Below are 21311 nucleotides of genomic sequence, written 5' to 3' on the forward strand. Positions count from 1 at the left end.
AGAGTCAGCAACAAATAAGTAGATGGAGCAATAATAAGGCTAAGTTTATCTTGTTTCCTCCACTCCCTTTTCTCACTGCATTACTAAGACTTGGAACAATAACAGGATGCCGGGATGCAGGATGGGAAAGGCTGACTCCCAGCTGGAAAACCTTGGAGACTGGAGAGCTGAACACTCCCAGTGTTGCTTAACGAAAAGAAAAGTGGATTTTTCTATTTGATCTTCATTTTTTTGTATTTTGCTTAACATTTTGGGATACTGTTTGGTTTAGTTTGCCTGATTTGTTACCACACCGAAGCTCCGCCGCCTCAGACTCGGGTAAGAGACAAATGTTATTTTCTGTTCTTCAGCCATGAAGTTCATTTCAAAGGGTTTTTTACCTCCACCCAAATTATTTTCTAATGTCTTAAATAAGTTAAGAAATACTAGCAAATGGGCTGTGAATTTTATACTATCCACCAAATCCTTTGGGCCTTACATTGATGGCACCCGCACCAAGTTAAGTACAAACGGCAGAGCTGTTTACAATGGACATTGGAAGAGGAAAATCTCTGGCTTTGTTGGGCTATACCATAACAATCCCAGATTATTAAAAAAAAAAAAAAAAAAAAAAAAAAAAAAAAAAAAGAAGCATTTCATGGTTTTTTTGAGTATTGCTTTGTAATATTTAGATTGTGTTGTTGACGTTCATCCACAATGGAAAAAAGGTGGAGATTATGCTGCCAATTGGACCTGTAAAGCCTTTAGGAAGGGATTTCCCTCCTGCTGTGGACAGGTGCAGCTCCAGGACTGTTTGCAGTGAGCAGAGGTGCACTGGGCTGGGATTTGATGCAAATGTTTTATTGAAGTGGGGTGGATTTGGGGTCTGTCTGTAAGGTGGGTGGCCTTCCTGTGCCCAGGGCCAAGAGGCGACAGCCACCGTGTGCACTGGCCAGCTCTGGCATATCTGTTTAAAACTGAGAGGGGAGTTTATACAAACTCAGGTCAGTGATTTGGTCTCCTAATTCCCAAGTTTAAAGAGTCCCAGGTACTTTAACACCATAACTCTGGAGTGCCAGGTTTCACAGACCCTGTTCTAAAAGACCAGTAATTCTTACTCCAGAGTTTTCTTGATCTCAGTGGTTCAAAAAGACCCATCTTTTTTCTGATGGGTTATTTTATGAGCAGTGGCTTGACACAAAAGTTGTTTGAAAAGGCTTTTATCTTGTCCTAGAGCAGGTGTAGCAGGTCCCTGAACTAACAAACTCGATGTGCAGCTTGCAGAGACAAAGCATTTATGCATAAGAGATGAGCTGATAGTGTTTTTTCTGTAAGAAATCTATTCTGCAATAGTGGGACTGTCAGTGTGCTCAGCACCTCACCGTGCTGGCTGTCACACTGTAATAAAGATAAAGGAAGGAAAGAAATGCAAGGAAAAAAGATATGGAAGAAGATTAATTTCTGTGAGATAATTTCTTCCATTCTTAGCTCCCAAAAACATCCAAGTTGGCTGTTTCTGCAGTTAACAAAGGTATAGTTAATCAACGTTTCCCTGCCTCCTGTGAATATAAATCATTAGATCAGCATTTGTAAAAGCACACAGTATTATAGATGTTCATGCAGGAAAATGTATTAGACAAAAGCAAGGATGCTCCAATGATTTACAAAAGCTTCTCATCTTAGGTTAATGTGTGCCTGGTAACAACAACGCACATACCAGAAACAAATCACAGAAATGCTGACTTGAAATTTATCTCTGGTATCTCCAGGAGTTACTTTTTATCCTTAAATAAAGGGTGACCCATGGGAGAAAAGGACACAGGATGCATTTAGCATAGGAAAGCCTTAGAATAGTACAGTATGCTAGAGAGAAGAATGTGAATTTACAAGTAATAAAACAAATTAATTTGAAAGCAAAGGATAAACTCAATCAAAAAAATCATTCCTGATTTGCCCACAAAGCCACAAACCTGGGTTATTTTTCAGACTGCTACACCTGCACTGCAATGCAACAGGAAACATTTCCCAAAGCTTTGCTCTTTAACAGAAGACCATAAAATAGTTCTTGGAACATTTTAAAAACAAATGTTAACACTGAAATTGAGTCCTGGAAGAAGAGGATGTCCCTGAGCAACATGCAGCTTGCAGTATGTGGGGCACAGAGGCAGGGCAGAGTTAACAGCTCTGCTGCCAGCTTTGCCTCACATCCTGCTCTGAAAACAGGATAGAGGTAAAAATCACAGGGCATGGTTCAGAAACCGCTCTGATTTACAGGAATTATGGAACAAAGGACGTCACTGTCCCTCCATAAATCAATTCCTTCAATTAATATTTCAAATTCAAAATAGAAAAACTTTCATAAAACTCCCTTTTCTTTTCTGGGTATGTGTCTACAGAACTACAGACTCAAATCAGGCCAGAAAATACTTTTTGTTTTCTAAAAGAGCAGAGGTTCACAGAATCAAGATAACTGATTATTTCTGGCAGCTGAGCTTTCGCTTTCTGTAAGGAATCCTCATTGTATTTTCATCATAATTCCAGGTTTTGCTCAGATTCTACAAGTTTAATTCAGACGTTCCGATGTTAGTGCCAAGAAGAAAATAAGAGTTTCCCTTTGTGAGAAATTTGTTGGGCATGAAATTACTTTGGTGTCTTTTTTTTTTTTTTTTTCTTTACAAATGGGTTTCCCTTGTTATCCTTGTGAGTTAACAAACTGAAAACCCCTCAGAGTCTAGCACTGGTGTGAGAGGTTGCCCTTCCTCCCCGGAGCACAGCAGACAGGGATTATTGGTGCAGACTGGAGATTTGCTGGGACAGAGAGGTGCCCAGCCCACAGCCACCAGAACAGTTCCCACACAGGCCTTGGAGAGCTGCAGGAGAGCAGAGCTTGGTGAGCCCAGAGCTGGACTCTTTTGAGCCATGATAGAAGGTTTTTTGTGGGCTTCCCTTCAGGGCTCTGCTCTGCTAGGGGCCATGCAGGTGTAGCAAACACAGAAAACAAACACTCTGGTGTCACTGTCATGGCCAGGAGTCACCAGCTGTGCTGCTGAGGAATTTCCAGGGATGCTGCACCAGAGCCTGGCCCCAGCCCAGGCACAGAGTCCCTGCAAACCCAGGGGTCCCACCAAGACATGCTGGGAAATAACCCTGTGCAAAATGAAGGCATGGTTTAGAAATGGAGGCACACCAGTTCAGGAAACTCTCCTGTCCAGCCATCCAGGAGGGACTTGGGCAGCCCCACTCCCACCCCAGACTGCCCCTGCTGGGGCTGGAGCCCCTTCCAGCTCCAGGACCCAACAGGTCCCACTTGGCTCCCTACACACACCCTCTGTCACACCAGGATTCCTTCCCAGTTCCAGCCCAGGTCTCCCATGGCAGAGTCTCAGACACCTCATTCCATAAAGCCATTTATTCCCAAAACATAGAACAGCCCGAGCTGGTGCCTCCCAGGAGGGATCCCAGCCAAGGAACCCCTGGGCTTTTATCCCCTCCCAGTTCAAGAGTGCCAAAGTCTGGCTCTCCCTGCTGAGCCCTGGGCTCCTGCCATATCTCTGGCTGTGCCACAGCTCCCTGTGTCCTGTGCTGTGCCCCTTTCCTAGGGCTCCAACCATCCCCAGGGCTCTGAGCTGCCCCAGAGACCTGCACAGAATGAATTCTTCATCACACCACTGCACCTCCTGAATTCTGCAGTGAGGCTGGCCTTGGAATGTGAAAAATTAATAAAAAATTGTGAAGAACCTGTTTGCAGTTCTGCAATGCAGGAATACAAATTAGCCCCTTTCATTTGATTTTCACTCACCTGCATCTGAATTTCAGATCTGTCAATAAGAATGGAACTGGCTGGTTTTTGAATGCAAGCTATCTGCTGTGAATCTGTGCTCTGGGAATCCTCAAGAAGCACAAAGCCTGCTATACAGCATTTGGCTGGAGGAGACCAAGAGCCTGGTGCTGCTGTCCTGCAGATAATAGGAAATCCTGCCATTGATGGGAATGGTGATGGGCTCAGCTCCATCAGCAGGATCTCCATTAGCACAGAGCTTTAGGTTGGCTTCTCCATTCTGTTGTGGGATAGTCCCTGCCTCTACCTTCAACCCTAGACCTGAATTCAGAAGGGATTTGCATTCTCTTTCTGGCTTTTGCTGTCATTATCTTTCAGATATAAATGGTCTGTCTGCAAGAGAATCAGTTGACCCATGACTTGATGATCTTAAAGACCTTTTCCAACTTTAACAATTCTGTCATTCTATGTTAGGATTAGGCCAAGCAATCAATATTAATCATAATGTATCAGAGTTTTCTATACCTCCTCTAGGAACCCAAAGCTACAATGAGTTTGTGTATATTGTTAATTTAGGGGTTTAGGCTCTCATTAAAACATAAACAATGATTGCACATTTTAGTATCACTCAGATGGTCAGGGCACTCCAGACACTTACCCAGCACACAAATTAAGAAGGGAGGGCAGAAAGCAGAGCAGGAGAGCTGGAATGCTTTTTGCAGTGGGTTCATTCTACAAAGACAGACATGTGTTCCACAGGGACAGAACTTTCACAGAGCTCCATCCTCTACAGCCCCACTTAACAAACTCTTTGCTTTGTACCCTGGACCTGCCAGCAGCAGCTTTGGTAAAAGTTTAGAATTAGAACAGATACTGAGTTGCTGAGTTACACTTGGACATGACTTCACTCACAAACAGGAAGAAAGGGACCCATTCTCTGTGGAATATATTTTCTCATTTTCCTGCTGTGAAGTGATGAGCTGCATCAGCAGCCAAATATGGACTGACCTGCAGCTTCTTCAGATTAAGAGAAAGGGTTTATTCACACCAGAAGGGGTTTTCAGTGCCTGTGATTAAAACGTGAGCTGTGGCAGAAATAAATGTTCCACTTACACAGCCTCTGAAGAGAAAAAAAAGCACAGCTTTTCCCACCACAGCTTAAGAAATATCTTTGTTAAATCACAACCACTCCCACATAGGAACAAATCCACACAGAAGAAAGTCACACAACTTACAACAGCTTTCCTCATTTTTTTAAGCTTCCCTATGTCTAGGGACTGTATTTTCAGGCTCTCCAGCTTTCCTTTATCAGCACATTAAGGAGGAAATTTGCTGCCCTAGTTCTATTTTGATTTAAAGATGGAATTTTCCTGAAGAGCTAAGCTGTAACTAAAACTAGTGAAAGACTCATGGTAAATTCACAAGAGCAGTAATAATGTAATTTGCATCATCTCACAGCACATAATACAATGGAAGTGTTCCAGGAAAGGACTGCAACTATAGGGATGGACATAAAAGGTCTTAAAGTTAATTAAGCCTGGTCTACAAGTCTGTTGGATAAGGGCAGGAAATAGAGAAGAATGAACTGACATTTGAATGAGACGTTCTAAAAAGGGAGAAAAATACAGAACACTAAACAAAATCTATCCAGACACACCCTGTTTTTTTAGTCTCTTGCCCAGAGAGAAAACAAGAGATTTATGTATATGTGCATGCTTTCTTTATCTGCCACAACATTAATTTTCAGAGGAAATACTAATGAATTCAGCTACCCCAGAGAACACTCTGGACAAAGGAATGAGCACACACAGGCAACTAAGCAGGGTTTCTCTGCTGCAGATTACTAGCAGGGCAGTAAATATCAGTTACTGTGACCTGGGCACGATGCTCATGTTCCACACAGGTACTTTTGCTCCTAAACTTTTGTTGTTAAAGAAAAACATGGAGAAAAAAAATCTTATCTGCTGTAAACACAGCTACATTGTACATTTTAAAAAAAATCATATTTATTGCAAGTGGTTCCTCAGAGGACAGGGACTTTTCCTTAATGAGGGGGGCTCAGCTGGACCTTTGTGCTAGGAGGCCTGTCTGATATTAAGGATTTATGTGGAAGCCAAGGGGAAGTGGAGAATGCTCTTCAACACATTATTCTTGTATTATCCTTGTATTCCTTCAGCTTGTCCAAACTCTGGAACACCCAGTGGCAGCTTCAGCCAAGCTCTGTAGAGCTGAGCTAACCAGGGGAAGCACCGAAACAGGCCCAGTCTGAAAGGTGCACACCATTTATTGCAGGCAGCAAAGCTCCTGGTCAGAGAGGCTGGAGAAATCCTTTCAGTGATCACAAACACCTCCAAGATGCCCAAACTATTCCACTTCTGCACTGGAATGAGCAAATATTTTTTGGAGGATTCTCTTGTCCTCCTGCTCCCCCAAAATCAAACAGCATCGGAGTGGGGGTGCTGGGGATGAGGGGATCAGGGAAACTCCTGCACCTCTCTCTGTCCCACTGAGCCACCTCAGTCTGGCATAAGCAAAAGGAAATTGGCTCAGACAAAGCAAGAAAAAAAGCTGGATCTACAGCCAGGTAAATATGTGACTGAAACTGAGAGAGAGCCCCTGCCCAGGGGGAGTACACCTGATCATCCCTGGGATTTGCTTCTGGATACAAGGAAGGGAATAAGTTCTTTGCCTGTCTACAACACTGGCACTTCATCACTATTTTCAACATCTGTCTTTATCAATAATTAATCCAGATGGCAGGTATCTTCCTCTTTATCTTGGACAAGGAATTTAGAGAGAGAAATGTCTGCAGTTCCAAACTATGCATGCAGGGTGATCCCACCCATCTTATCAGCTCACTTCAGAGCAGAAGGGCTGCACTTAACCCAGAGTTAACCCCCACAATGGCTCTGGCTGCAAAAGCATTTGACAACTGTCACCACAAGACATGTGGCCAAGAGCAAATTTTCTGTCATTTGATTGTTTGTTTCACCCCTGCAACATCTGCCAAGTAAATAAATCATACCAGTCATAGGTATTGTGGGATTTGTGACTGTAATAAATGGAATGCTGTAAACCAGAGAGCACAGAATCTGTGTGACAGTGATGATGAGGTGAGAATATTCTTTGCCAACCCCCAAACTCTGCCTGTGGGTTTGAGCACATTCCCTAAACACCAGAACACCCCTGCTCCTCACTCAGCCCTCATAAACCTGCTCCCAGGGACCAGAGGCTGTAAAAAGCTACAGCAGAGTAGGGACCTTAAACTCCATGGGATTAATGCTGTCAACAACTATGGGAAAGCCAAAATTTTCTGTTTATGGTGATATTTTTATTTGCTATGAAACAAAATCAAAAATTGGTTTAATAATTTAATCACAAATATTTCAGCAGCCGTGTTTATACTGGGCACTGTGCTTAAACACATTTTATCCCTCGTTATATTTTGGACTGACAAATTTGTACATGAAGTAAAAGTCTTTATGCATGGGAAGACTGGACAATACCACTTATTTAAAGGACTCTAATCCATTTTGGGAATACTTCAGGGAAACTAAAGCATTATGTGACTATAGGAGAAAGCGTCAGAACCCTCAAGCAGCACCAGAACATTTCAGTGCTTCGTGCTTTGTATGTGTCCCATTCCAAACTGGTTCTCACCAGCTCCCAAGTGTCTCTACAGCTTCTGTGGTGACAGCTAACATTATCATGAACCATGAGCAAAGCCAGGGATTCTGCACCTGGCAGGAGACAGATCTGCCTGCTGAGAGTGGGAAATGAGGAAGATTGTTAAAGACTTACTCAGACTGAGTGTGGCTCTGACAGACCTTCACCTGTTTCTCTTCTGGGCAGAAGGTCAGCAGATTTACCAAGATGGGATTTCTTGCTGGACATACCAGGATGGTCACAGAAAAACAGTCATCCCCTAAAACAACAATTAGCTGCATCACCAGTTTGATGAGAAGAAATTCTGTTCTGTCACTGCTCATTTTAATGACTCCAAAGCATTGTTTTACCTCCATCACATATGCCATCCACAGCAAACAGCCCTCAGTTCAAGAGTGTACTGTCATCTCAACAACAGAAGTATTCAAGAATTATTAATTTATCTAGTCCAAAAATAGTCCTTCCTTAAGGTCCATGAACAGTCCAGTAACTGAAACATTAACATATACTTAATTTGCTTCTCAATTACCAGATTGACAAGAAAGAAACTCAGATGAAAAACAGATTACTACAGGTTGACAGGAAAATTATTTTATTAAAAATGAGAATAGGAATCAAAGCTTGTGCACGTGACCTGCAGGAGCAGCCCCTCTGGGGTGGCTCATTTTCCTGGGTAAGATTTTTGACATGACACAGAAAAATGCATCCTAGATTTTCTTGACCCAGGTGGAAGTTGCACACTTTTGTACAGATGCTCCAGGTCTTCTTTTATTAGATCATGTAAGGGATTCATTTCCACAAACAGAAGAGTTTCAGATCTCCAGATATATTTAAATTAACACTATCCACAAAAGGCTACAGGTACCAAAACAACACAGGACAACCAGGCACAATCTATCATCCCATCTCTCCCAAATATTCCCAGGAACAGAAATTCTTTGATGTTTTCTTGAATTCTAACGGAAGCCAACTTCAGAGCTGATACTGAGCTGTGCAGGTGTTATGTAAAGGGAAATCACTATCTAAGCTAAGCAAATGTGTATTTGTGAACAGGAAATTGAATCTGAACCTACACCAGAAACACACATTCAAAAAATTGTATCCATTCTTTATCAGATACAAATCAGGCAGGAGCATAGACAGCACCCTCCAAACTGCAAATATGCTTTTGAAAGTTTTTAGAAAGTGCATATTAAGAGAAGGCTAACTAGAAATTGAGAGAAACCAGCAGAGGTCAAAAATCCTTCCACCTTTGAGATTTTGGGCCTTGGTGCTTCACTGTCTGACAGGACCCTCTCAACTCAGTCATATTTATCAGCAACGAACAGAGGGGATCTTCCTTCCTCACTCATTCTGTTTACAACCAAAATCTTCTTGGACCATACATTTCTGATTTTCAGCTCTCACTCTGCCTTCTCTCAGGATTCACTGCAGCACTTTAAACCAGCAGGGCACTCACTAAAAAACAAGCACAGCTGTCAGGATCTCTGGGGGGACCCTTGGGTAGATTCATTTTTGCTGCTCATCCATCTTTAGGGCAGAAGTTGTCACTCACTGACTTGGACAGTGGCTTTGCTTCTTTGAAAAGAAAAAGAAAAGAAAAAAAAAGGAGGATAAAAATAAGGGAAAAAATTGAAAAAAACCACCAAACCAGGTCTTGCCTCCCTCATTTTCTTCCCAGTTCTATGTCTGAGATAACAGAAAGACTTGGAGCACAATTTGGCTGCCTGCTTTCCACCAAGGCAATAAACATTTAATGTATACAAAGCAAGTATTTACAGGTCTTTTATAGTCAAATTTCTTCATTTCCAAATGAGAAATCTGTCCCAGCTGAGAACTCCATCCACCCATGAGGTCAAGCTGTATTTTGCATTATCCAAGAAAAACTTTCTGGTGAGTTGAACAGGCAGGAAAATAAGTCATTAATAAATTTTCCCCAGGCCTACCAGAAACTTGAAGCTCAAATCACAAAGCTATTTCAGATTAGAATTAATTCTCCTTTTCCCTGGAAAGAAAATATGAGGAGCCCAAATGGAAAGTGCTGAATTATGTCCTCACCTGTGTTTATACACTGCTGCAGCATCAACACCAAGAACTGAGCAGCACCAAATGCAGCACGAGTGCTCTCACCACACTGATATTTTTAAAGTAGCAGGTTTGCTTAAGATACTGCTCAAGCATCTGTTCATTCAAAGGTACAATCCCAAGTAGAAAATGTCATTTTCCAATCAGTTTTCAGGCAGACATTTGCACTCCAGATTGTTTAGTCTTCACAGTGGCTATTTGCTTCAAGGTACCATCACTGCATACAAAATGGCATTTTAGAACCAGTTCCAGGCAAGCATTTGCACTCCAGACTGTTTAGCTATCAGTGGAAATCACTTCTCACATGCATAAAATCGACACAAGGACAATCAAAAACCCAGCCCCAGGTAGTCAGGTACAAGGCCTGTTGAAATCAGCTCAACAACGTGGAAAGGAACAAGCAGCAGAGTGTTCTCAGGAAAGAACACTGTGCTTTGCTGGGACATGTGACAGACACAGAAACACTGAGTTCTGCCCTGACACAAATTACATCTGAAAATGCAAAAAAAAAAAAAAAAAAAATCCTCTGAGTCAAAATTGCATGATTTCCTTAGGCAGCTGATCTCAGTGTCACTGAGGTTTGAGGACCTCCCCAGTTCCTGTTGTCACCGGGTGCCCTCAGCTCCTGTCCCACAGGAGCCCCGGCAGCGGCAGGAGGACGGAGGGGAGCGGAAGCAGAGGTAACAACACACTGGGGACACAGTGGGGACACACCTGGGGACACCTCCTGCTGCTCCTCTGCGAGCTGGGCACCACTGTGGGGACCAGTGCTGAGGGAACAGCACAGCTGGGGCACACATGGGGATACACATGGGGACACAGCTGGGGATACACATGGGGACACCTCCTGCTGCTCCTCTGGGAGCTGGGCATAGACACAGGCAGCAGTTCTGAGCTGAGGGAACAGGGACACCAAAACCTGAGAGCATTGTCACTCCTGGCCCTGGTTCCTGCCAGGACACCACAGACACATCTCAGTCCTCTGTGCTCCAGTGCCCCTTCTGGAACAGATAAAGCTTCTTATCTGCCTGCAGGGCTGTCAGAGACATGAGGAGCTTTATCAGCCCAGGTTTGCACAGCCTCTGTGGCCCCTGAACGGCAGCATTAAGTATTGCTAAGGCTATTTCCTTTTAACAATGTTCTGCCTGCTCACCAAAACTACAGCATTGCAAAGGAAAAAGATAATTTATCCCCCTCCTGTGTTTGGTGTGTTAACTTTCTGTTCCTTAGGGATTGCTGCATTCACTCATTTACCTTTGGTCTTACCCATCCTATAGATGAGAAATTAATGTTAAAATGGATTCTGTATGGCCAGGCTGTTCAGAGTCATTCTGCTCCCTGAGACCAGGTCAGGTTCTGCTCTCTGTATCTGCCATGGTTTCATTGAGCACAGCAATTTTGGAGATGTTTAGATAGTGCATAAAAGTATATTTTTTCCATCTGAAAAATAATTTTTCAGTGCTGTCTGCTCCAAGAAAAACAAACTTTGTTCTATGGGGTTTTTCATTTTCATTTAGATGAATCATTTAGATTCTTACTGGAATCATTCAGATTCCAGTAAGAGAAAATAATCTTTCATTTCCAGCCTTTCTCACAATCAGTTATGCAAATTATCTCAACGACATGGACATGACCCTTTTAAAAGGTGTTGGTTTTCTCGTGTATGACAGCCACTTTTAGCAAATTTCTCTCTCAGGATGTTCATTATCACCACTCTACCATTGTCCATTTGGGTTTTCTTGGATGCTGAAAAATTCTCAAAGATAAGGTTTTAGTATGATTGACCAGGAAAATACATCATTTCAGAGGCACCTGTCCCTCATTTCCTAAAATCTCTGTAGAGAAGCCTGATTTGACTTTTGTTTAACATACAGGCATAGAACAAATTTCTTTGCCATCTAAACTAACCTTGCATAAGGATTAATACACACTTTTAGAGATAGAAGTAAACTAGGTAAGAGGCAAGTAGCAGAAAAAAAAAAGACAAAACCAAAAAACTCCACAAATGTTCATAAGATTATTTCCAATGTGGTTTCATTATGTGGAGACTGTATTTATATCAGCTGTTCATCACCTTTACAGTTGATTACTTGCCAAAACAACTTGTAAAATGCAAACTTTTAATTAGTACAGTATTGTCTGTATCTCCACCCCAAATTTTTTAATAATTACTCCCAGTCTGGAAGAAGAAACTGCATTATATGAGTCATGTGTCACACAAATCACTTTGAATACTGGAATTTCTCAGTTAACTGTCTATAGTACCCTGCAGACCAAGAGTTACTTGTTAAAATAATTCAACTCATCAAATGAATAATATGGGCAGGAGAACCCATCATTTGCTGGAAGAAAATTTAAGAGCAAAGCAAAAAACTCAACTGCTTGAATAAACCACTCCCTGCTAACTTTCTGGAACATTTATGGTCCCTGATTAGACTAAAAGAAGCTGGAGCTGTTGCACTAATCAGCCAGGCACAGAGGGATAAGGGGGCTGTGTGGGGCCAGAGCAGGGCAGGGACTCGTGGAGCACCCCAGAGATCCACCTGCATCCCCACCTGGGCTGGAAGCTGGGGGGTCCTTGCTTGAAGGGGTGCACCTGATTCCCATCCCTCAGTCCTGGCTGCCCAGCAGACACAGAAGAAAGGAAAAGCTGATCCCTACAGGGAAAAAAGGAAAAGTTGATCCTACCTGTTAGCAACCCCTGTTATCTCTCAGAAACGTTCTTGCTCCTGGTTCTGTGGGAATGCTCAGGCATGGCAGTGTCCCCTTCTGCTGCTGCCTCTGGCACTCTGGGTGAGAGCTGCTGGGAAGGAAAACTGTCATGGCCAGAAAAGAGCATTTGGTACAGCTTGTCAGGAGCTGGCAGCCAGGGAAAGTGGCCTTCCCACCGGGACCGAGCCCTCATGCCACCGCTGCTCACAGGGCCCTGCTCTGTGTGTGCTGCCAGGGAAGGGCATTCCTGAACATCCTGAGGAATCCAGTGACAGCAGCAAGGGCTGCCACGTGGAAAACAAGCACGGCGCCCTGGGGAAAGTGTCCTCAGGGTCAGCCTGTCCTACAGGGCAAGGCACTGCCATGTCCCTGCAGAAGAGTGAGCAAAGAGCTGCAGTGTGCACCATCATTTTCCCAAAATGAGCAGCTTGAAAGTTGCCAAAGGTGAAGCAGAAATCAGGTTTTGCAAGAGGCTCTCCCAGCTCAGTCTGTGTTTGAGCTGCACTGCCAGAGAGCAGCCAAGGACCTCCAAACCACTCCCAAAGGAACCCTTCACTTCCCATAGAGGTTGGACAAATATTAACAGGGAATCCATTAATCAGGAGTTAAATGAATTGAAGCCTCCTTAAAATCTACAAACACAAAGATGGACATGCTGAGTGAAAGGGGCAGCTAAATGTCAGCTGAAATGCACATGTATGTAAATAGATTTAGTCAGCACTTTCTGTCTTAAACCTTCCAGGCAGCAGCTCATCACTGCAGGAGAGCTCCACTGAGCACAGGAACCAGAGAAAAAGGCTCTTGAAACACTTCAGCCTGCTCCTTGGCAAAACCACAGCCTGTGCTGGTTGGCCTTGGCCAATGGCTTCCTTTGGTTATTGTGTTTTGTAGTTTTATGGATAAAAGTCAGACTTATGCAATCAGAACAGAATTGTATCGCTGCCTTCCAGGTTCCAGTTGTAAAATGTTCATCTACACAAAGAGTAGAAAAACAACTAAATTATACTCGTTTTTCTAAAAATATTCAAAGTCAAGTTAAGGGCATAGAATAGAAAAAACTAGCTAAATCAAAAAGCTTTGTTTGAATCCAGAAAACTGTATCAAACACAGCTTATCTATCAGAAAGCAAATTCAAAGGCACCTCATTCACTTCCTACCCAGCCACAAAGGAGGAACATTCCTTAAGTTATGTACAACAATGTGAGAGACAGAAAAGTACAGCAAAGCAACATTTCATGGTAAATAAAATCTTTTTCACTGACATTGATGCTGCACCATGGGATAACACTGATTGCCTGGTTACCAAAGAGTAATTTTGGAAACGTCTCAGCACCTTCCTGATGAAAATATTAATTTAATCTCGCATCCAGCAGCCTGTGTGATGTCAACTTCTCATCACAATTAGCGAGTTTATTTTTGATGTGCATGCTGACAGCTCCTAAAAGCTAATGGAAAGTCATTTATGTGCGATTTAAAGTCTGATTACTTGAGTGTTAAAGTTCCCTGACAGTCCCATATCGTGAATGGGAAATTTAGTAAGAAAATGAATCAGCTTTGATAACATTAAAATAACTCCTCTGATATGAAACTCAGGCCTAAAGTTTGCTAATATTAACACAGGATGCAAAAATATGGTTTCACCTGAAAATTATTTCACAAATTATCACTTTGCAGATGTTAAAGTCTGGGAACAGGGGATAAAGGAACTTTATGTGAGTCTCCAAAAGCTTCAGAAGACAAGGAATTGAATCAATGGATGAGCCCTTAAAGAAAGATAATTTGCTATATTGTACTTGGAATGGATTGAAAATTTCACACTAATAACTTTTTCCACCAAAAAAAAAAAAAAAAACCAAAAAAAAAAAAAAAAAAAACAGATTTTATTCTAAATCAATATTTTCCATAGCAAGACTTTGACTACAGCATCTTTTGTGTCAGGGCATGCCAAAACACTGCATTTGGGTTTGTCAGGCCTGAACATTCCATTTCAAGTGGAGTTAACTCGAGCTTAGCCGTGGTGCCAGGCTGCCCTGACCCTGTGCACAATGGGGAGCTCAGCTCTGAATCTGCTCCTCAGAGCAATGACAGTCACTCAGGGAGATGCTGGCTCTTACACCAGCATTCAAAGCTCACTTTTTAATTAATTGAAATACTTTGTCTTGGTTTTTACAGTTTTCATTCAGCTAAAACTACTTCATAGAAGGAAGAAGCCTCCAAATTTTGATGCTGAGGCAAATGAAAAGAAAGAAAGTGATCAAACTTCCCAATAGAAGGAATGTCCATTTGCACTTCCACATGTGCTCCCTCTGCTGAATCTGATTCTGTTGTTATTTATATTTTTGCATTTATATATTATTTTCTAGGCTGCAAAGGAAGATGAGCCACCATTTTCTGCTTTTCTTTTTGTTCTTGGCTCCAGCGTTTGCTGACGGAGGAAGTCAGAAATCAACCCAAAACCTTTGTTCAAATGATGTCAGCCACAAACGCCAGAAGAGAGACTGGATATGGAACCAAATGCACATCAAAGAAGAGATTGATACACCTTTGCCACACCATGTTGGCAAGGTAAGCAGCAAACTGTCAGCAATGACTGAAAATAGCAAATGAGGATCTTGAATCGTTAGCAGTCTAGGCAGGAGAAATGAAAAGGAAATAGAAAGGGGTCTTAATACCTAGACATTAACATGTTAAAATCTTCAAAATGTGGGCAAAGAGTAAATGAAGAACAGTGCCATAGGAATACAGTGCCAGGAACAGTGCCTTTGAAGAATACAGGTAAATTTAAGGGAATAGCAGGTCTGGAGATTCCAAATGCAGGAATAGCCACATTACCTGCAGGTGCATGGTATGGAAGGAAGTCTGGTGCCTGATGCATGTTAGGATTTTTCTGGCAGCATGAGATTCTTTCAGAAACCTCAGAGATCAGCAAATAAAAACAAATGTATTAAAAAACAAGAATTTACATCTCTCAGCTTGTACTCAAAGCACGAGTGCTGTGTTTCGAAATACTGTTACACAATCAAAAATATTGTTGCAAAAAGCGAAAGCAAAGAATTTTTAAAAATACTAACAAGCATTGATCTGCTTGCAAACTCAGTTTCCTCAGGGCAGTGCTCATAAAAGTCTATTATCAACTGTGTATGGCCCAGGGAAAGTTCTCCCAATCCAGTCTTTCAGAGGGATGTGACACTGCAGATAAATGCAGCTGAGCATTTCCCTGCCCTGCATAGCACTCACATCTGTCAGGGCTGTCTCAGCAGAGTCCAACAGGCCTTGCTGGCTGCTCTGGGCTGCCAAAAAAGCACCACAGAATAAGCACAGAGGCCACAGGGTCCTCTCAGCTCCCACGGGGTATCTCTGCCTCGTTTCAGACCAATTCAGTCCCAGACTGAGGAGCAGCTTCTGTTCTTGGAGATGTCCTAAATAAGAGTAAATTTCTTTGTCCAGCTCTGGGGTGTTTCAGCAGCACGATCTCCTGAAGGCTCCTGCAGTGGCTGCATCTGCAGCACTGAGCCCTTGACTAACCCTTTAAAGAAAGGCCCCAGGAGCAGCGAGGCAGAGCTGAGTGACAGCTGCAGGAGTGTGCTGACACATCTGGATTTTATCTTGCACTACCTCAGTGCTTTCCTTTTGTCCTCAGCACCAGAAAAGGCATTCTGAGAGGTTTATGCTTTTTACACTGAAAAGGTACACAAAAATTAAGAAGAAGGCTCAGACTATCCCATCTTTGACACAAGGGTGGGGTTATCTCTCATGTGGCATCTCCAGAGTTATGAACTGCTCTCCAGCAGTTCCAGCAGCCAGAAGCATGATTAAGGAATGAGGGGTGGAAATATTAATGACACATTTCAAAAGAGAAAACCGAAATTTAAACAATGCTCAACAGTAAATGACAACTAAAGGATAAATCAAATCCTGAACACCCAACAGGTGACATTTATAATAACATCAGTAACAAAAGGCTGGAAGTACTTGGTCAAATCCAGTAACCCTTGATAATTAGCTGGCTGAAATAAGAATGCTGATATAGTGCATGGAAAATTGTGGTTTAAACCTTCTAGCAGTGACCGTGTATGTGTGAGGGTATAGAAAGGGAAGCATCATTATATTATCTGCAAATCAACTAGTGTGCAAAAGCATTTAGAATTGGATTAAATTATATTTTAAAACTGATTAATGCTCATTCCTCTTCTCACATCCCTTTTTCACTGCATATAATAAATTTTAAAATCTATGGGGTGGAAATGTAACCTTCCTGTCATAGCATGAGCCTGAAGACTGCCTATTAAAGGATTGTATGTGACTGAGCACAAGAAAGCTGTCAGCTATGGCAGGAATTCTGCTAAATGCTAAGGAATAGAGCCTAATGCTGAATAATGTCAGGAGTTGTGAGTACAGATTTCCTCCTGTAATCCTGTGAAACTAAGCAAAAACCCCTGGTAGGTCCAGAAAGTTGCAAACAAGAGTAACTCAGACTGAAGACTGAAGGTGGCTTGTGTTATTTCAGACATAATGCAGTTAATTATTTGTAAGTGTTGGCTACATGAACAATTTATATCTTTAGGAAATATGAGGTGTGATTACAAAAAGTTTTGTTCTGTATAAGCAAGCAAGTTTCAGTGTGGGTGCAAGTGTCATCCTACAAGCCCAGCTGCTTATAGGATGGTGCTGCTCAGCGCTGCCCCAGCTGACAGCAAAAGTCCTGAGGGTTCCCACTGGGATGAGGAATTCCTGACTGTGTGAATCCTCCGGGAGAGACCGCTGCACCCAGCTGCCAGAGCCCACCTTTATGTTTCTGAATTACACTTCCCTCCCAGATCACATCCAGCGTAAGGAACAACAACGCCAAGTACATCATCGAGGGGGAATACGCCAACACCATCTTCAAGGTGGAGGAGACCAGCGGGGACGTCTATGCCTTCGAGAGGCTGGACAGGGAGAAGAAGGCAGAGTATGAGCTGACAGCCCTCATAATCGACAGAACAAACAACAGGTCCCTGGAGCGCCCCTCCAAATTCATCATCAAGGTGTACGATATCAACGACAACGCCCCCGTGTTTGTGCAGAAGGTGTTCAATGGCTCTGTCCCAGAAATGTCACCAGTAGGTATGTCCTCCAGCACTCACCTCCCTTCACGCTGGCCTTAAAAAGCACCACTTATAGTAATATGCACCTTAAAAATCCTTCTCTAGGAACCTCAGTCACCAAAGTGACAGCTGTGGATGCTGATGACCCCACAGTGTCAGGTCATGCCACAGTGACCTACGAAGTCACCACAGGAGGTGAATATTTCACCATTGATGACTCTGGTAAGTCAAGCAGACAAATGTCCTTACACTTTGTCCATACCCTACCTTTGAAGAAAACACAGTTTTAAGGCCTTTTCATTCTGGAAAAGAGGAATAATAATTCAAAAATATAATTTTAAACATGATTTAGAAAGGTTTTTCATTCACACTCTACAATGCCACTGTCTGCATCTGGAAATGAACTAATAAAACCAGGATATCACCTGCCATAAGCACAAAGAGAAGATAAAAGGTCATTTTTTTCCCACTATGGAAAGACTGACCAGGAGCTAAAATGAGTTCATGTTTTCAGTTTAGCATAGATACTGTTCCAGTGACCAAACAGGAAAAGGGACTACACAAATTCTGAAGCAGCATTCAGTATCAATAATCATTTGCTTTCCTAAACTTTCTAGCTTAAATTTTGCCCAGTTTTAAAACCAATGTCAGTATCTCTTATAACCACACTAGTTTGCTAGAGCAAAGACTGCAGGTAAAGAGGTTAAAGATCCATTAAAAAGGAATAGTCTGCATGAGCTCCCCTAAATATTCCATCATGCAGATAAATTTCTAACATTTCTTGAAAAATACCACTGTAAAATTGATACTTAAAGCTGAACGTGTGGAGATTAAAAAAAGATTAAAATTTGCCATCAAAATTGAAGAGCTGTTGGACGCACTGCAAAATCTTATTGTATCCAATATTATTTTTTCACAGGTGTGATTTACACCAAAGAGCCTAATTTAGACAGAGAGACCAAGTCAACGTATGAGATTGTTGTTCAAGCCAAAGATGCTCCGGGTTTCTCTGGGGATTCCAGCACAGCCACGGTGATCATCACTTTGTCCGACATCAACGACAACTTCCCAGTGTTCAAACACCGTGAGTGCCACACAGCCCCTGAACCACCCTGGAACCAAGGGCTGGCACAAGCACAACGAGTTCAGCTCACAGTCCAGCACAATTCAGCTTTCCTTAAAAACGGCCAAAAGAACTTTACATGTTCAGAAGCTCTTCTGTGCTTCAGCCAGAGCCACTTTTCCTGGCCGATGTACACCTAGAGCAGAACATGAAAATCAGTATTAATTTCATCCCTTTGCTAAAGATCTTGACAATTTCGGGTATTATTTATACTTTTACATGTCTTAAATATACACAATGCTAAATTCTCAATGAAGTATTTTCATGTGCATCTGTCAATTAAGAACAGTTTTAAGTCCTAACTTCCATGTACACACTCCTTATGTATTTTTCTTTTTTTTTAACAGCATCATTTCACTTTAAAGTTCCTGAAAACATTTCAGTAGGAGGAGAAGTTGGCAGAGTCAAGGTAGAAGATATTGATGAACCACAGCACAGAAATACAAGATACAGCTTTATCCAAGGAGAGTTCAGGGACACCTTTGACATTGTAGCAAATCCATACACAAATGAAGGAATCATCAGGCCAAAGAAGGTATTTTTCTCCATAACAAAGATGATTTTTGTGGTTTTCCATGTGTAACAAGTGATTTTTTGGTTTAGGACTAGCTGCAGAAAAAAACAGAAACACATGAAAGTCAGCATGAAATATATTGATCCTGAACACCAGCTCTCCGAGATCTGGGAGAAGAAGAGCTGGTGATGTCTGGTCCTTCTCAACCTCCAGACCTGAAAAACTCCAGAATTACTGCAGAGGGCAGTGGGGGCTGTGTCAGATATTCAGGTTAGGTGCTTTGGGTTCCTCTCAAACTTCAAGTGGTTGGATGCTTCAAAGAGGCAGTGATTTAAGAGTTGAACCAACTGGCCAAGTCAAAGAATCCTTCCCTTCTGAAGCCCACCTGAAACCAAAGCAGAAAATGTGAACATGTCCACCTGGCTTCCTTTCTAAAAGTCTCTTTGTAGTTTGGCATTTTCTCCAATCCAAGCCACTGCTCCCTTACTTTCCTCAGGGTGAGGAAATAGCCCCTTTTTTTAAGAGTTTCCCCACTAATTTCTTATGTCTTTAAGACTTTTCAAAGCCTTTATTAGGGTCTGTTCTTTGTTTTTTTTAAATTCTCAAACCCACATGATTTGTACCAGGGGACTGCTGCAGAGCATTGCTAAACTGAGACTTCACTGATTTCATTGATTTGCTGTTAAAAAAAAGAGGAGAGAGGACTATAAATCAGCTCCTGTAATCCTCAGATTGACAGGAATGTGTTTTTCATTTCCAAATGTCTTTCTGTAACTGCTGAAACTAGAAATGTCATTAAGAAGAGAAAACTTTCAGGAAAAACAGTACCAAGGATTTCAAGACTGACAGTAAAATCCTTGGCTGTGGTCACACTGGGTATGAGCAGCTCTCCTTCATCGGGTGCAGCTCTTCCCCAGCTTCCCAGGAGGAGCAGTCACAGACCCCACACACCCTCCCAGAGGGATTTGGAACCAGCTCTTCCTCTAGCATGCAGTGGGCAAAGTTCACCCTGTTTTCAGTGTGATTTTGGCTGTGCACATTTCATAATTTTAAATACACAGCTATGTGAGATAAAATGTCAGCTGCTGGATAAGTCCCATCACTTCCCCTTGCAATGTCTACTCAAAGAGGACAACAAGAGTCACCATAACTGCTGTGCATCTCAGCGTTTATAGAATCTCAGGTGGTAGAACAAAGGAAGCTTTGAAAGGAGCATTTCTTACTGCCTGAGCTCCTGGCCTTCCTCCCATTGTGTGATTCCTTTTGTAGTCTCAGGCAAAGGGAAAAACAGGGAAGAGGATGTCATTTATCACTGAATGCCCCAGCTGTCAGCCAGTGCAGTTCTGCAATCTGCCTTGAGTGCCTTCAGAACACAAAGCATAGCCAAGAGGAGAATCTCTTCCCCAGCCTTTGGGGGACAGGAGCTAACCAAGTTTTGGGAGTTACAGATTCATAAAAAGACAATAATTTAACTCAAAAGAAAATTATTTTGCTGAATTTAAACTACTGGATGAATCTGTTCCACATCAGAGGTACTTTGAGCCACACTATGATAGAGGTCAGCTGGGAAATGCTCTCCCATGGGTCCAGCCAAGGTGAAATTTGGTGACATTGCCAAACATGAAATAAAGCACAGATATTAAATCTGCACAGAGAGCCAATGGAAAGTTTGTTTAGACATCAGCAATGAAAGAATATCTGTAACTGTCTTATTGTTTTTAGCCCCTGGACTTCGAAACGGTGTCAGAATACAGGTTTAGCATCGAGGCCACAGACCCCACTGTGAACCTTCGGCATTTCAAACCCGGCAACCCCCGGAGCATCGCGACGGTCACCATCGAGGTCACCGACGTGGATGAGCCTCCTGTCTTCACCAAACCCTCTTACGAATTCAAAGTGAGGGAAAACCACGCAGAAGTAAAAACACTTGGTTCAGTTCATGCCGAGGACCCCGACGCAGCTAAACGGAAAATCAGGTAAGACAACACCAACTTTAGCAATTCTATTTGAAAGTGCAGAATCCATTAATAGCACCAAGAATTTGACAAAGAACCCAGACTTTGGCCCTATTTTTTTTTTTAAATCTGTATGCCAAACAACACCAAAAAAAAAAAATCCAATTTCATTTTTCCAGCACTGCAGCCATGGATATATATGCTCACCAAAAGCTGAACATAAATTTCATTTACCCATGTAATTACCACATGGACTTACTGATTTAATATTTGCACATTTAGGGAAAAAATATAAAGTTGGAAATTTTTACATGGTTATGATTTACTGGGGTTTTTTTTATTGTAAGAGTTCTCTCAATCATCTGCTTAGAGAAGAAAATAGACTTCTAAAAGAGCAAAGTACAATAATATG

General features: G+C 42.3%; 1 protein-coding gene across 1 annotated transcript in view; it reads left to right on the forward strand.

Annotated features, from left to right (window-relative positions):
- Window positions 1-210: 210 nt before the first annotated feature.
- CDH5 (cadherin 5) overlaps window positions 211-21311 on the forward strand; it is a 28155-nt gene continuing 7054 nt past the window's right edge. The window contains exons 1-7 of the mRNA XM_053953119.1: window positions 211-318; window positions 14584-14785; window positions 17038-17326; window positions 17413-17529; window positions 18227-18391; window positions 18778-18965; window positions 20667-20920. Coding sequence (XP_053809094.1) covers window positions 14597-14785; window positions 17038-17326; window positions 17413-17529; window positions 18227-18391; window positions 18778-18965; window positions 20667-20920 — 1202 coding nt within the window. The 5' untranslated portion in view covers window positions 211-318; window positions 14584-14596. The remainder of the gene's footprint in view (window positions 319-14583; window positions 14786-17037; window positions 17327-17412; window positions 17530-18226; window positions 18392-18777; window positions 18966-20666; window positions 20921-21311) is intronic.

The sequence above is a fragment of the Vidua chalybeata genome, chromosome 11 (genome assembly GCF_026979565.1).
Source record: "Vidua chalybeata isolate OUT-0048 chromosome 11, bVidCha1 merged haplotype, whole genome shotgun sequence".
NCBI classification, from domain to species: Eukaryota; Metazoa; Chordata; class Aves; order Passeriformes; family Viduidae; genus Vidua; species Vidua chalybeata.